We start from the raw sequence: 15,814 nt of genomic DNA on the forward strand, positions 1-15,814 counted from the left end.
GGGCACGAGGTCTGGTTGTCTACCCATGTTCTCTTTCTTTAAGCCAGCTTGACTGGAGATGGAAGATGAGGAGGGACCACTGATCAAGGATTTTTATTTTTTTCCCTCTTCCCAGAATCGATTGTGAGGTGAGCCTAAGCCAAGTGAATAGCAAAGTACTGAAGAGTGGTCAGTCGGTGAGTGTGTCATGGGGTTGTGTGCTTACCTCCATCCATCTTCCATTCTGGGTGTGAGCTCAGAACATCAGGGCTCCCTTATTATTTCCTATATCATTGGTTCTCTGTTAGCTTCAATGTGGGACCTACCTTATTATTTCCTATATCATTGGTTCTCTGTTAGCTTCAATGTGGGACCTACCCTGTCTTCCATTCACCATTTTTTTGACCCAAACCTTCTGGATATGAGGGGTTGACGTGTTGTCTGTCTCACTCACTTGTATAGGAGGACACTTGCCTGGCAGAGCTCTCCCTAGCCATGGACCTGTGTGTGGAAATGGGTTTAAGCAGTCTGCAGCTGAAGGCCATCACCCTAGATGTGTGGACCCTCCACGCTGAGCTGCATGAAGGCCTCTTCCACGGCCAGCTGCTGCATCCGAGCCTGGTGCCAACTTTGAGGCCAGGTAAAATGCCAGGTAAAGATAGAGCTGTTGATCTGAGGATACACAGAAACCAGGTTCTGGGTCTTGCTGTCCACCTGGTTTGTTGTTAGTTATCACGGGTATTGGTTGTTGGCAAATGGGCCTCGACCTTAAGAATAGAACCTGGAGTAAGAATGGGACCCCTCAGGTGCACCTGCTCTCTTTCTTGGGCTGGAGGAAGGAAGGAACACCAGAATTCTGTGTCCCTGGAATGCTTGCCTGGTGGTGTCTTGGGGATGTTTGCTTTGGGGTTTTAGTGGACTGCAGACTGAATAGGAGTCAGCCACTCAGCACAGCCCCCCAAGAAGCCCACAGCCTCAGGCTGTACTGAAAGGCTCGCGGTGTCCCAGCACAAAGGAGGTAATGGTCCACCTTTCTTTTGTTGTGCTAAGGCTACATCTGGAATTCTGGGGTGCTCAGTTTTATGTGCCTCATTTTAGAAAGGATTAGAAAGGATATTGACACCTTGGACATTGTCTGTAGGAAGGACAACCAGGATATTGGAGGGCCTGGGAATGTTACTGCATGGGGAGCCTTTGAAAGAATGGGGGATTTAACTGAAGAAGAGAATGTTGGGGTGGGGGGACAGGGAGGGTGCACACAAATGTTCACACATTTGAAGAACAATCATATGGAGAAGGGAGCAGGCTTGTTCTGGTTGGAAAACTAGGTGCCTTGAACAGCAGTTGTAGATACTGGTTTCATGTAAGGAAAGACTTTCTGATTATTAGAGCTATTTTAGAATGGATCAGGCTGCCTTGGGGAGCAGTGGGTTTCTTGCCCGCTTGAGGTGGTGGCAGCGTCTGGAGGCTTGCTCTTGGGGACGTTGTAGATGCAATTATTACACAACATCTTCATGGTGGACCCGATGGCCTCCGAGGTCCCTTTGAACCCTACAATACTGGGATGGTCAGGATAGAGGGACCAAACTGGCTTTATCTGAAAGGAAAAGGCATTTGGAGAGAATCTGAGAGTCTTTTCTTGAACATGGATCAGTGGGTGCAGAGCTCCTATCTTCTTTTTTTTTCTTTTTTTGTTGTTTGTTTGTTTTTTGCTTTTGGAGGGCAATTGGGGTTAAGTGACTTTCTCAAGGTCACATGGCTAATTTTTGTGTTGTGTCTGAGGCTGGATCAGAACCCAGGTCCTCCTGACTCCAGGGCTGGTGCTCTATTCACTGCGCCACCTAGCTGCCCCTTCTATTTTCTTATTAGCAGAGGTGACAGAGGACTTGACTGAGCCCACCATTCCTGGCTTGAACCTCCTTCAGCTGCTCCCAGGGAAAGTGAAAATAGAGATGGAGAATACCAGCGTGGTGCTGTCCATGAACAGCCAGAAGAGGTGGGGCCTAGTGGGTGTTGAGTGGTGAGCCTGCCCAGGGCCGGGCGTGGAGGCTGTGAGTGCTGAGCCCACCTCATTTCCTGCCTAGGCACCTCAACTGGACGCTGAAGCTGTTGCAGTTCAGTTATTGTCGTGATGAGGATCAGCTGCCCCTTCGAAGCTTCACGGCCAATTCAGACGTGGCCCAGATGAGCACTGAGCTGTTGCTGGAGGGTGGGTAGGAGGCCTGGTGCTCAAGGGACCTCAGGAGGAGGGAATGCAATGGGTCCCCTTTACTCTGAATTGGGATTAATGGGTGGGGAAGACAATGAAAGGAAAAAATCCCTGAACTCACGGGGAATGGCTGAGGCGGGAAGGGGGGAGCTGGAGATCTACTCCTCTCTTCCTGAGCCCCCCAACAGCCCTTTTGCATCCTGCAGATGGGCTGCTACTTTCCCAGAGCCGTCAGCGCATCATTTGCCTGAATTCCCTGAAGGCCAGTGTGCAGGTGAGAGCCGCTGCCTTTCCCAGCCCTACCCCACTGTTAGTTGCTCCCTGAAGCAATAGCTGGGCCCCTTCCCAAAGGGGGAGTGTATGGAGAGACCAAGCCCCACAGCCCCACAGCCTCCTCAGCCTAGTACCTTCCTCTAGGTGACCACCATTGACCTCTCCGCCTCTCTGGTGCTCAGCACGTGCATCGTCCACTACCGGCACCAGGAATTCTCTCACTGGCTGCACATGTTAGCACGAGAAAGGCAGGGGCCAAGGCAGCCCATCTCCCAACCCAGGCAAACTAGGTGAGATCAACTGTCTCCCAGTGTTCCACCTTCTGACTCGGTTCCTTAGGACACTGCTGGCGTGTTCCAGATGGGCATCCTTCTCACATGAGCCATATTGTGCTCAAGGACTGAATTAAGTTTTTTTAAGTTTAATAAGACCAAGTCTTTTGGTGATGGTGACTGTTGTAGCTTTTTGGGGTTTGGGGTTTCTGTAGAATTTAGTGTATTTCCAGTTCTTCAGTCTTATTCCTTTTGTTTTCTCTCCTATTTTGAGGATCATGATGAGGCTCAGATTCTCTGCTCTGACCTGAAAATCAACCAGGACCTGTCTCTAGATAGGGAGCTGATCCTTTCTTTCCTTCCCTCACAATAATGTTTTCTCCCTATACAGAAACTTCCCTCAAATTCTGGCCCCAATCATCCTTAGCACTTCTGTCTCCAATGTCAATGTTTCTATTCAGCTCGGAGATACACCACCCTTTGCTCTGGGCTTCAATTCTATCTCTCTAGGTAAGATTTCTGGGAAAGAAGCAGTGAGTATGTCCACTTTAGGGGGACTAAGCCAGCTTAACAGTTGTAATGGTCTTGGTTTGAGTGTTAGAAACTGAAGACACACATCATGCCTTCCCACCCTCTTACCTTCAGATTACCAGCACCTGAGGCCCCAGAGCATTCATCAGAGGGGCGTCCTGGCTGTGGATCACTTGTGCTGGCGTGTGGGAAATGACTCCCACATCCAGCGGGCGCCCCACCCCCCCAACATGCATGTCTGGGGCGAGGCCCTTGTCCTCGATTCCTTCACCCTACAGGTAGGTGAGGAGACCCTGGTCCTTATTTCTCGTGCTGGGCCTCTGTAGAACCCTTCACAGATTCCTTCTTGACTCAACTGTGAATGATGATGAGCCCGTCATAATTAGTAATAGGACTGGGGAAAAGGCCTACATCTGGACGTTTCTGTTCCCTTTCTAGGGCAGCTATAACCAGCCCCTGGGTCTGAGCAGCACTCAGTCAGATACCCTCTTCCTAGACTGCACCATCCGTGGCCTGCAGCTAGAGGCATCAGACACCTGTGCTGAATGTCTCTCCCGCATCCTCTCCCTGTTGGGTCCTTGGTCTGGGAAACCAACCCCGGCCAGGGAGCTTCCTTTTGGGGAGCCTCCGGTGCTTCTGTGGAAGGTGGACTTGAAGGTGGAAGATATGAACCTGTTCACCCTTTCTAGCCTGGTGGGTGAGTGAAGAGCCAGTGGCTCCAGCAGGAAGCCACACTGGCAAGCCAGGACCTTCCTTTACAAAATCAGCTGATAGCGATCTATGCAATCTCCAGGGTCTGGCCTGCTGTGCTCATCAGTCTGGTTTTCTCAGTTAGCTCCAAGCTAAGGGAACTAGGCATAGAAGTGGCGCCACTGTTCAGGGACTGATCTTATTTTCAAACACTCCTAAGGGGCTGGGTGTTCATTGCACTTCAATAGCTAGATCTGTGCTCTCATTTGTGGCCTTCACTGCACAGAAGGATTCAGATCTGTTCATATCACAGTCTTTCTGTCTCTCTGTAGTTTTTCCATTGAGGATCCACCCTTGCTGTGGAGGGGCTGTTTCCCTGTAGCACATGAGAAAATGAGACATACAGATCTAGGCCATTTTTTTTCTTTCTTTCTTTCTTGAATAACATGGTGTGGCTGGGGGTGTGGGGGGGTGGGAGAGAGGGATTGTCAGTGTCTCTAGATGGGCCTCTGGCAAGAGATGACTTCTGTGGTGACCTTGGGATGAAGAATGAGCAGGTAGACTGGGTCAGCTGATAGGAGATAAGAGAGTTGGAGTGAAGAGAATGGATGAAAGGGCTGCCATTTGAGATTGAGGAACAGCAGACTAATTGGGTATCTGGGATTCTAGGGGCCTCAGAGATCCGACTGGACACCCTGACAGTCCTGGGCAGTGCAGAGAGTTCTACAGTGGGTATCCAGGGACTCGTGCTGGCCTTGGTGAAGACAGTCACAGAGAAGATGCAGCCATGTTGCAAGGCCCCTGACATTCCCACTCCTGTTCTCAGTCTTTCCATGCTCTCTGTCACCTACCACAGTAGCATCCGTTCTCTAGAGGTAAGGCCTGGGCAGTGGAGGATGGGGTCAGCAGCTCCTTAATTCGTGATTTAAATCCTTGTACCATTGAAAATCAGCTGCAGCATTGGCTTTTCAGCCTGCTGTCCCACTGACCTCACCGGAGTTTTCTGGACTCCTGTGACTGGGCAGACTTTGAAAGGCTTTCCTAAAGGGCTAGAGATAGAAATAGAACCTTCATAATAGGGACTGTGGGGGAGGGAAGGGCTATATTCCTTCCTCAGGGAGCTCACTGTCTTTGGAAGAAACCAAGGGTCTCCTTTGGTAGGAATGAGACTGAGGCAGATTGTCCATTCTGGAGTTTTGTTTCCCATGGCCTGCCGGACAGTCTGTTTAGAGCTACTTTCTATTTCCTTTGGCTTATGACAGTTCCCTTCATAATACTCATTACCCCAAGACATAGTTTTGGGAAGCTTCATGCCTTCTCAATTTAAACTTGACTTTTAATGTTAATTTCTGAAGTGTCACTCCAGGACAAAGCTAACATAGAGCTTGTTGTCACATTAGTTGTCCTCATCTAATAGCAGCTGTGAAATGACAGGATGTGGCCATTGTGCAAATGTCACTCATGGTAACAGTGAGCCTGGTAATAGTAGCAGACATCAAGGTGCATAAATTGGGTGTGTCTTTCCTTTACCTAAAGATCTGCCTTGGTGCCCAGCAGCCAGCTCGTGAGATGGAGCCGCCTTGACCCAGCGCTCAGGGCTCACGCAGTCAGATGTCACCTTGCATTTCTTTATTTTCCCTTTTTAGAATGATTTATTGATCTCTTCCTTTTTTATGTCACTGTCATTTCCCAGTGACTCCTCTGTCTTCCCCACCCCCATATAATCCTCCTTTATAGCAAACAAATGCAATTAAGCAAAACAAGCCAATCCATCTTCTGTGTCTGAAAATGTCCTCGTTGCACACCTCCCTCTCCCAAGGTCAGGAGACATGCTTCACTTCAAGTTTTCTGAACTCCTGATTGGCTGCTATGCTGATTGTAGTTCTGAAGCCATTCCATGTGGTTTTCTGTTACATTACTTGGTTATTTTGTAAATTTTATTCCTGGTTTTCATTACCTTACTCTATGTTAGTTTATACAAGTCTATCCAATTTCTCTGAATTCTTTATATTCATCATTTCTTAGGGCACAATAAAATTCCATTACATTTATATATCCCAGTTGAGCAGTACTTCAGTAAATGGGCACCTACTTTCCTCCCAGTGCTTTGCTACCATAGACCTTTATATATAGGGTGGGACGTATTGCTCAATCTTTGACTTTCTTGGGGCGTGCTGAGTGGTGGTGTTTGTGAATACTAGGTCAAAGGATTATGTACCATGTAGTGACTTTAAATAGATTTCTTAACAGCTTTTCTTGAAGTCTCTGAGTTGTTTAACTTGGTATTTCTTTTACTGTTGGTAATTTGGAGTATTCTTTCACATGACTGCTTTTCCTCTTTTGAAAACTGCTTGCTCACATCCTATCCTTTGACCCCTTATCTAGTAGGAAATGAGTCTTGTACTGATGAGGCCAAGAACTTCATGTGTCATATGAGGACTTGTTAAAGGAATTGGGAGTGTCAACCTGGAAGAGAGAAGACAGGGAACATGAGCATTGTCTTTAAGTATTGAAGGCCTCTCACATGCAGGGTGGATTCAGCTTGTACTGTTTGGTTCCACAGGCAGAACCAGGAGCAGTAGGTGGAAGCTGGAAAGAGACCAGTTTAGATGATGGGAAAAAAAACAACTGCCTAACTGTAAGAGCTGTTCCTCTCCTTGGAGGTCTCCAGCTTCCAGTGACTGCACGGTGTTCTGTGGTGGATTGCCTTTGTGTGTGTGTTGAACAGGGCGGAGACAGCAGTTCCTTCCACACCATCCTAACAGATGCTGTGATATTTAGATGCTTGTGTCAATTTTCTGTATATCTTACATAGACAGACCTTTATCAGGGCATAATAGACTGTTATCAGATATCTGCTGTAAAGATTTTTCTCAATTTACTCCCTGTCTTCTAAGCATCAATTTGATTTGTACAACTTTTCACTTTATACAATCAAAATTAAACACTTTGTCCTTTGTCATCACCTTTCTCTCATGTTTAGTTGAGAGTTTTTTCAGTAGCAGGAGTTGTGGAAGGTACTTCCATTCTTCTCTCTCTCTTTTTTTAATGGCATAACCTTTTATATTTAGGCCATGTATCTATAAAGAGCTTATTGTGGTTTAAAAGGATTAGTTTACACCTCATTTTCTGCCAAACTGCTTTTTTTCTTGGCTAGAGAGTCCTTATCTCAGTAGTTGGTGTTCTTAGATTTATTGACAGTAGTTAGTGGCTTCTGGGTCTTCCTTATCTAGTGTATACATACTACTGATCAGCTTTTTTGTTTTTCAACCAGCACAAAATAGCTTTCGTGATTAGTGTTTTCTGGTATAGTTTAAGATCTGGTAATGGTAGGCCCCTTTGTCCCTACTTTTTTCATTATTTTCCTCAACCCTTTGTTTCTCCAGGTAAACTTTGTTATTATTTTGTCTAGTCTTATGAAGGGAAGGTCAGGTCAGTACAGGTTCTTGGATAGCCTTGTATATAGGACTTGGATATAGCACCTGTTATGTGTGAAACACTGTGCTAAGTTCTGGGGATGCAGAAAGAGGTAAAAGACAGCCCTTGTCCTCAGGCAGCTTGCAGTCTAATTAAGGAAACGATATGCAGACAAACATATGTTGGCTGTGTCTAAATATATATACATTATACACACACACACACACACACACACACACAGAGCGTTTATATAATACACATATATCCATACAGATATAAAGCAGGCTTTGTACAAGATAAATTGGAAATAATTAACAGAGAGAAAGCACTGGAATTAAGAGGGGTTAGGGAAGGCTTCTGATAGGAGGTGAGATTGTGGCTGGAGCTTGAAGGAAGCCAGGGAGGTCATAGTCAGAACTGAGGAGGGAGAGTGTTCTAGGCATAGGAGATGGCCAGAGATGATGTCTGGAGATGAGAGATGGAGAGCCTTGTTTCTGAACAGCCAGGAGGCCCATGTCACTGCATCAAAGAGTATGTGTTGGGGAGTAAGATGTGAGAAGACTGGAAAAGGAGGGGAGGGGTACATTATGGTGGGTTTTGAACACCAAACAGAGCATTTTGTATTTGATGCTAGAGGTGATAGGGAGCCCCTGGAGTTTACTGAGTAGGGGAGTGACATGGGTGGACTTACTTAATGGAGGCTGGCCTGGAGTGGGGAGAGACTTGAAGCAGGCAGACCCACCAGCAGACTGTTGCAGTAATCTAGGTATGAGGTGGTAAGGGCCTGCACCAGGCTGGGGCAGTGTGAGAGGAGAGAAGGGGATGTCTCACTTGATCCTCACAATAATCCTGCAACGAAGGTGCTGTTATTGTCCCCATTTTACAGTTGAGAAAACTGAGGCAAACAGTGGTTAAGTGACTTGCTCAGAGTCACACAGCGAGTGTGTGATTTGAACTTGGCCTTTCCTCCTGACTCCGTAATTACTCAGTAATGCTGTATCCACTGCCATTGTGCCACCCACCTGTTGGTAGTTTGGCCTGACAACTCAATCTATAAGTTTATTGCCATTTTTGTTATATTGGCAACATCCAACCACAAACAATGAATATCTCTCTAATTATTTAAGTTTTCTTTTATTTTTGTGAGGCGAATGTTTGTCATTACCCTCCTCCACGTATTATGTGCTGTAGCCAAACTGGGCTCAACTAGGCTCTCCAGTCAGCCCTGTAAACATTCCCTACATCCTCATGCCTGTATAACTGTACCTGGAATGGCCTCCCTTCTCTCCACCTTTAGAGTTCCTATACACTCTTGAAAGTTCATCTCAGAAGCTACTTTCTTTTTCCTTTTTGTCTTTTGGAGGGGGGAAGGCAGGGCAGTTGGGTTAAGTCACTTGCCTAAGTCACACAGCTAGTAAGTGTTAAGTGTCTGAGGCTGATTTGAACTCAGGTCCTCCTGACTCCAGGGCTGGTGCTCTATTCACTGTACCACTTAGCTGCTCCCAGAAGCTGCATTTTTGGTAACACTCCAGATCTCCACCTGCTTTTCCTTGGTGGTGATAGCCTTCATTCTTGACCTTCACAGAGCAGCACTTTGGCCAGCAAAGCTATGAAGTATGTATGCATGATACTGTATATGTTAGTTGGCCATTTGGATTTGTGGCTTGTCTTTTGATCACATCATAGTCTCTGTGAGGGCAGGAATGGTATCTTGTTTATACCTTCTGTCTCACAGAAGGTTTATTGAATGGTATCTAGTGATTTACAAAGGATGTTTCTCACAACAGCTCCACAGAGTAGGGGGTGCTGATAGTGTCCTCATTTGACAGATGAGGAAACTGAGGCACAGAGAAATGGTTATGTGCCTTGGCCACAGTCATACAACCAGAAAACAACAGGGCTAAGATTAGAGATCTGGCCTTCTGATTATGAGCCCGGTGCTCCTAGAGTATGCGTTCAGCTTTTCATTGAGGGCAGTGCTAGACCAGCCACTCTAGGGAATGCCAAAGAAATAACTGGTACCTGCCTTTGGGGAGCTTATAATCTAATCGAAAAGACAGCATATAGACATGAAACAAATAGAAAATGTGTTGATGTAAGGCAGTATAAAACTGACTTTAGTATATTTGCTCTGAAGAAAAGGAAAATGATGGACCAAGGAGGGTAGTTGGAAAAATTTCTGGGTGGAGACAAGTCCTGCACCAGGTCTACAGTGTTAAGAGAACGTTGTTCCCTGTCATCCTTCTGTTCGTCTGGGTGACAGCATTTAATAGGTTTGAACAAAGACAGCAACCTCTGCCATTGATTTCCCCCCAAAGGTGCAGTGTGGTGCAGGGCTGATGGTACTCTGGAGCCCCCCAGACCACATGTACCTGTACCAGCATGTCCTGGCCACACTCCAGTGCCGAGACCTCCTCAGGGCCCCTGAGGCACCAGGAAGCCACACTGTGCCCGAGGCCAGCCCCCGTGAACCTGCCCCTCCAAAGCGATTCTTGAACCTGACTTTGGAGGTGAGCACAGCCAAGCTGACTGCCTTTGTGGCCGAGGACAAGTTCATCACCTTGGTGGCAGAGAGTGTGTCCCTGAGTCGCCACGGTGGCTCCCTCCAAGTCTACTGCCCAGAACTGGCAGCCGGCTTCGATGGCAACAGCATCTTCAACTTCAAGGAAGTGGAGGTACAGTTGCTGTCCGAGCTGGAAGAGATGATCTTACACCGCAACCCCTTCCCCTCCCTGGAGACCCTGCGCAACCGAGTCTGGCTTTTCTCCCTGGGCTCAGTGTCAGTGGAGTTTCCTTACCAGTACGACTTCTCTCGGACCCTGGATGAGGCCGTGGGGGTGCAGAAGTGGCTGAAGGGGCTGCACCGGGGGGCCCAAGCCGGGCAGCCCCCGGAGCTGGCTCCCCTCCCACCCGATTTGCTAGTGAAGGTGCAGCACTTCTCATGGGTCTTCCTGGATGATGTCTTTGAGGTGAAGCTTCGGGACAACTATGAGCTGATGAAGGATGAAAGCAAGGAAAGTGCCAAGCGGCTGCAGCTGCTGGATGCCAAAGTGGCCGCCCTCCGCAAGCAGCATGGGGAACTACTTCCTGCCCGCAAGATCGAAGAACTCTATGCCTCCCTGGAGCGCAAGAACATAGAGATCTACATCCAGCGCTCACGCCGTCTCTACGGGAACACGCCCATGCGCCGGGCCCTGCTCACCTGGAGCCTGGCCGGGCTGGAGCTGGTGGCCCTGGCAGACGCCTCCTTCCATGGGCCGGAGCGTGTGCTGACACAGATGCGCGAGCTGGACCCCAGTAGCCCTTTCCCCAGTGAGGGACTTGAACTCACTATTCAGTGGTGTCGTATGCTCAAATGCAGTGTTAAGACCTTCCTAGGTGAGTGGTGTTTCCCCTGCACAGTCTTTTGTCTGGCAGGCCAGCTTCTGAGAAGCTCTGGGTGCAGTCTTGGCTAGGAAAAACCCTCTCCTCCGTTTGGAACCCTGCTTGGCTTAAGGTGGGTGGGTTCCCTCTCCCTTCATATGGGCCTTTCTGGGCTAGAGACTCCCCTTGGGGCTAGGCCTTTTCTCCTGTGTGCAAGAGGATGATCTGTGTCCCTCCCCACTCCTTGCTTTGTGGTCTTGCCATCGCAGGGGCAGCCTAGGGGCAGCCTTGAGCTGAGTGGGCAGATGAGAGAGCCCAAAGGAGATGACATGGCTCCTGAATGTCCTTCCCGCATGTGTCTTTCCACCCAGTGCGGATCCGCGATTATCCTCGCTACCTGTTTGAGATTCGTGACTGGAGGCTGCTAGGCCGATTGGTGGGCACAGAGCAGAGTGGACAGCCTTGCTCCCGGCGGCGACAGACCCTGCATCTGGGACTCCCCTGGGGTGATGTGGTTGTGGAAAGGAACATGCCCCCGCTCAAGTTCTACCATGATTTTCGTTGTGAGTGGGGATGGGGACTACAGAGAACCAGGGAGATGTCTATGATCAAGAGGGTGGGCAGTGAGATGAAGTTCATCTCCAAGACTTGGGGAGAAACTTGGGATTTTGGTAGAATGTCTGTATGTGACTAGCCAACATTCCTTCCAGCTGAGGTCTTCCAGTACACGGTGGTATGGGGGCCATGCTGGGACCCAGCCTGGACATTAATTGGCCAGTCCGTGGACCTCTTGACAAAGCCCTCAGCCGACCCCAGTGCCCCCTTGCCCTGGTGGGACAAGAGCCGTTTGCTTTTCCATGGGGACTGGCACATGGACATTGAACAGGCCAACCTCCATCAGCTGGCTACTGAGGTGAGCGGGTGGGCAGGGGATCTGCTGATTGTGTGTGTGTGTGTGGGGGGCTGGCGGGGGGAGGTACAGTCTCTTTTGTGGTACCTCACTGAGTCCTTGAGATGCTTACAGGATCCCTATAATACAACTGAAAACATGCACTGGGAGTGGAGCCACCTGTTTTTTCACTGGAAACCAGGCCAGTTTGTGTTCAAGGGGGACTTGGATGTCAATGTGAGGACAGCCTCCAAGTGAGTAGGGGGTGGGGATGGCCTTGGTTTGGGGTGGCAAGGATCTTGCTGAGGGGAGGGGATGAGTGGGAGAATCAGGAGAAAGGCACTGAGAGTCAGTGGCTCCTTTGTGAGGCAGGTATGACGACTGCTGCTTCCTACATTTGCCCGACCTCTGTATGACCTTGGACCTGCAGTGGTTGTGCCATGGCAACCCCCATGACCACCATAGTGTGATCCTTCGAGCACCAGAGTTCTTGCCTGAAGTGTCCCTAGGCCAGCTCCATGACTCCTACCGGGCCTTCAGATCGGAGAACCTCAACCTTTCTATCAAGATGGACCTGACCCGGCACAGTGGGAGTAAGGCTGGGAGCAGGGGGCTGCAAGGCACGGGCTGGAGCACTGGTAGATGAGAGAAAACAGAGGGATTTGGTTTGGCACGTGTTGTCTTGGTCCTTTGGTCCCTCATAACCAGGGAGGTTCCAATTTTATTGCTTCGTCCCCTCACAAGCAAGCCCTGCAGCTGAGACCTTCCTCTTCTCTGCATCTGCAGCAATGTCCCAGCCCCGGATTCTGCTATATAGCAGTACTCTTCGATGGATGCAAAACTTCTGGGCGACGTGGACCAGTGTTACCCGGCCAATCTGTCGAGGAAAGCTCTTCAATAACATGAAACCTAGCAAAAAGAAGCTTGGCCAGCATTACAAGCAGCTCTCCTACACAGCCCTCTTCCCTCAGCTGCAGGTCTGAGCCAGACTTTCCTACAGCTTCTCCAGCAGGGTCTCTAGTCCCTCTAGGCTCATCTGGACTTTGCCTCATGTTATCTTAGGTCGTCTGCCACCCCTGTGTCTTAGTTCTTTGCTGTGGGCCTCAGAGTCTGTCCTTTCCACCTCTCATTCTGCTCTTGGTCACCTACTGGCTCAACTTTTTTCAATTTCATATTGTCTTTCTTTTTTTCTGCTTTAAAAAAATGTATTTAGTATTTTATTTTTGCCCAGTTAGATGTAAAAGCAATTTTTAACATTCATTTTTAAACCTTTGAGTTCCAAATTCTCTCCCTCCCACCCTTTCATTGAGAAGGCAAGCAGTTAGATATAGTTTATACACATGTAGTCATGCAAAACATACCCGTAATAGTCATGTTGTGAAAGAAAACATAGACAAAAAAACCCCAAGAAAAATAAAGTCAAAGAAAAGTTTGCTTCAATCTGTATTTAGACATCTTAAGCTCTTTCTCTGAGGATGGATAGCACTTTCCATTGTAAGGCCTTCAGAGATGTCTTGGATCATTGTCTTGCTGAGAATAGCTAAGTCACAGCTGATTGTCTTACAATCTTGCTGTTACTTAGTACACAGTGCATTCCACTTTGCATCAGCCCATGTGAGTCCAAGTTTTCCTGAGAGCATCCTGCTCATCATTTCTTATAGTACAACAGTAGTCTATCATAATCACAAACCTCAACTTGTTCAGCCATTCCCCAATTAGTGGTCATCCCCTCAATTTCTAATTCTTTGCTCCCAGAAAAGAGCTGCTATAGATATTTTTGTATGTCTAGGTCCTTTTACTTTTTGCTTTTTATCTCTTTTGGGATACAGACCTAGTAGTGGTATTGCTAGATAAATGGATATACATGGTTTTATAGCCCTTTGGGTGTAGTTCCAAATTGCTCTACAAAATGGTTGAATCAGTTCAGAACTCCACCAACAGGGCATTAATGTCTCATCTTTCCCATATTCCCACCAACATTTGTCATTTGCCTTTTCTGTCTTTTTAGGTAATCTAATAGGTATGAGGTAGTACCTCAGAATTGTTTTAATTTGCATTCCTCCAATCAATAGGAATTAGAGTATTCTTTCATATGGCTATAGATAGCTTTGATTACTTCATCTGAAAACTTATCATATCTTTTGTATTTGTGTTGTAGGTGCATTACTGGGCCTCATTTGCTCAGCAACGGGGCATTCAGGTTGAGTGCAACCAGGGCCATGTCTTTACGCGGGGAACCCAGCGACTTATACCTCAAGGTTTGGCCAATCACCCCTAGGTCTATTTCTTCCTGCCTCTGCCCATTCACTCACCTCTCTGCCTCCCCAAGCCCAGCCCAGTATGCTTGCCGGCCATTCCTCTGAATGCTTCTCTCACACCTCACAGCGGGCACTGTGATGCGACGCCTCATCTCTGAGTGGAGCGTGACGCAGATGGTGAGTGACCTGAGTCAGGTGACAGTGCATCTGATGGCTTCCCCCAGTGATGAGAGCTCTGACCACCGCCTTGATCTGCTGGTCACGAAGACCCACCTCCTGAGCCTGTCTTCCCTCACCTACCAGCGGCATAGCAACCGTACCACTGAAGAGGTATTCTCTGGGCTCTGAGAGCTCCTTCTCCGTCCTTTGGGGAGAAGAGGAGCCTCAATTCCATCTAACTTCCTAGTTGGATTCTGAACTCTCTCCCAGCCCCACAGATGCGTGAAGCGCAGGTCCCAATATCTCCATGAGTCCTTTGTCTGCAAGTGTTTTTCCATCTGGATCAAGTTTTTATGTTGAATCATTTAAAAATACATTCTCAGTCTTGAGGTCTAATGACCAAGCATATACTTTAGTTAGCAAAACGTGACCTCTCAGTCCCCCCTCTCTACATCTTTCCTGTTTTCCCCAGGCAGATTCCATTTTCAGTGGTGCTGTTCCCTGTGCCCTTGCATGCCTGGAGCCCCAGCTGAGAATCCCAGGCCCCCACGTGGCCTGCCTTCATTCAGCTGCTACTCTTTCCTCAGGAGCTGTCCTCCCGAGATGGGGACCCTGCCTTTCATACTCACCAACTGCACTTAGTGGACCTGCGGGCTTCCTGGACCACCACCAACAGGGACATTGCCTTTGGCCTCTATGATGGCTACAAAAAGGCTGCTGTGCTTAAACGAAACCTTTCTACTGAGGCCCTGAAGGGGTTAAAGATTGATCCCCAGCTGCCAGCCAAAAAGCCCAAGCGGGGCATCCTGCCCAGCCCTGCAGCCCCGCCTCGGGCCAGTGCTCCCAGCCTCAGCAGAGGACCTGAGAAGGGCTCCTCAGGAGGTGAGCTGGAGGGCGGGAGACACCAGGGACAGGTCTAGGGACCCAGACCCTAGAGCGGTCTGACCCCACTCCCTCATTTCCTCATTTGGGTTGTTGCTTTTGGTTCTTACACCACAGTGTTTCTTCCTAGATCACCCTCTTCTCCTTGAGCTTAGAACAAAGAAGAACATACAGAGCCAAGCAGCAGTCACTGTGTGTTGTCAGGGTGTCCTCTTCATCTGGAGCCCCCCTCCTGGGGTGTTTCTCACTTGTTTTGTCATGATGGGCTCAGCACATATTGTTGGAGTCATTAGGCTTCTTATTCTCTTGGTTCAGCTCTTTTCATTCTGAAATACTTCCTAAAAGTCTGCCCACATTTTCCCAGTTTCTCCCATTCATCTTTTCTTACAGTACAATAAGATTCCATTACATTCACATATCATACTTGGTTCAGACATTCCTCATGTGATGGCACCCTCTGCTCAGGAAACTTCTGTGGCTCCCTGTTGCCTCCAGGATCAAGTCCTCTGATTCACATTTAAATCTCTTTGCAAGTTCCCACCTTTTGAGCATCTAACACTTTATTCCACTAATTCCATAGGCCCGTGTGTCCAATTTACTGTTCGTTGAACATGTCCCTCCTGTTTCCCATCTCTGCTTTTGCAATGGCTCTCATCCTTGTGTGGAATGCTCTCCATCTGCATCTCTGCCTTTGAGTTTCCTTGACTGCCTTCAAGATGTAGCTCAAATCCCACCTTTAATCCTTTCCAGACGCTGCTGATGCCTTCATCTTTGAGATGTCTTTCCATCAGCTCTTGTAAATCTTGTATGTACCCAGTTGTAGCAGCAAGCACCCCAAGCGCGTTCTCAGGGTTTGCAGCTACCACAGGTTCTTGGATCTGCTTTGTTAAAG

General features: G+C 48.3%; 1 protein-coding gene across 3 annotated transcripts in view; it reads left to right on the top strand.

Annotated features, from left to right (window-relative positions):
- BLTP2 (bridge-like lipid transfer protein family member 2) overlaps window positions 1–15,814 on the top strand; it is a 32,207-nt gene that overhangs the window by 3,970 nt on the left and 12,423 nt on the right. Inside the window, exons 6-24 of one of the 3 annotated variants that reach the window (XM_069089798.1) lie at window positions 116–176; window positions 442–631; window positions 1,849–1,975; window positions 2,064–2,188; window positions 2,395–2,462; window positions 2,606–2,751; window positions 3,125–3,243; window positions 3,379–3,542; window positions 3,703–3,961; window positions 4,624–4,829; window positions 9,690–10,749; window positions 11,106–11,297; window positions 11,445–11,647; window positions 11,759–11,877; window positions 11,996–12,216; window positions 12,410–12,600; window positions 13,782–13,881; window positions 14,009–14,211; window positions 14,628–14,922. In XM_069089798.1, coding sequence (XP_068945899.1) covers window positions 116–176; window positions 442–631; window positions 1,849–1,975; window positions 2,064–2,188; window positions 2,395–2,462; window positions 2,606–2,751; window positions 3,125–3,243; window positions 3,379–3,542; window positions 3,703–3,961; window positions 4,624–4,829; window positions 9,690–10,749; window positions 11,106–11,297; window positions 11,445–11,647; window positions 11,759–11,877; window positions 11,996–12,216; window positions 12,410–12,600; window positions 13,782–13,881; window positions 14,009–14,211; window positions 14,628–14,922 — 4,049 coding nt within the window. The remainder of the gene's footprint in view (window positions 1–115; window positions 177–441; window positions 632–1,848; window positions 1,976–2,063; window positions 2,189–2,394; window positions 2,463–2,605; window positions 2,752–3,124; window positions 3,244–3,378; window positions 3,543–3,702; window positions 3,962–4,623; window positions 4,830–9,689; window positions 10,750–11,105; window positions 11,298–11,444; window positions 11,648–11,758; window positions 11,878–11,995; window positions 12,217–12,409; window positions 12,601–13,781; window positions 13,882–14,008; window positions 14,212–14,627; window positions 14,923–15,814) is intronic. The other 2 variants (XM_069089799.1, XM_069089800.1) reach the window with 2 other exon arrangements.

This window comes from Petaurus breviceps, unplaced genomic scaffold (assembly GCF_028583685.1).
Source record: "Petaurus breviceps papuanus isolate PSGF00001 unplaced genomic scaffold, PetGlider_PUasm1.0 186, whole genome shotgun sequence".
NCBI lineage: Eukaryota > Metazoa > Chordata > Mammalia > Diprotodontia > Petauridae > Petaurus > Petaurus breviceps.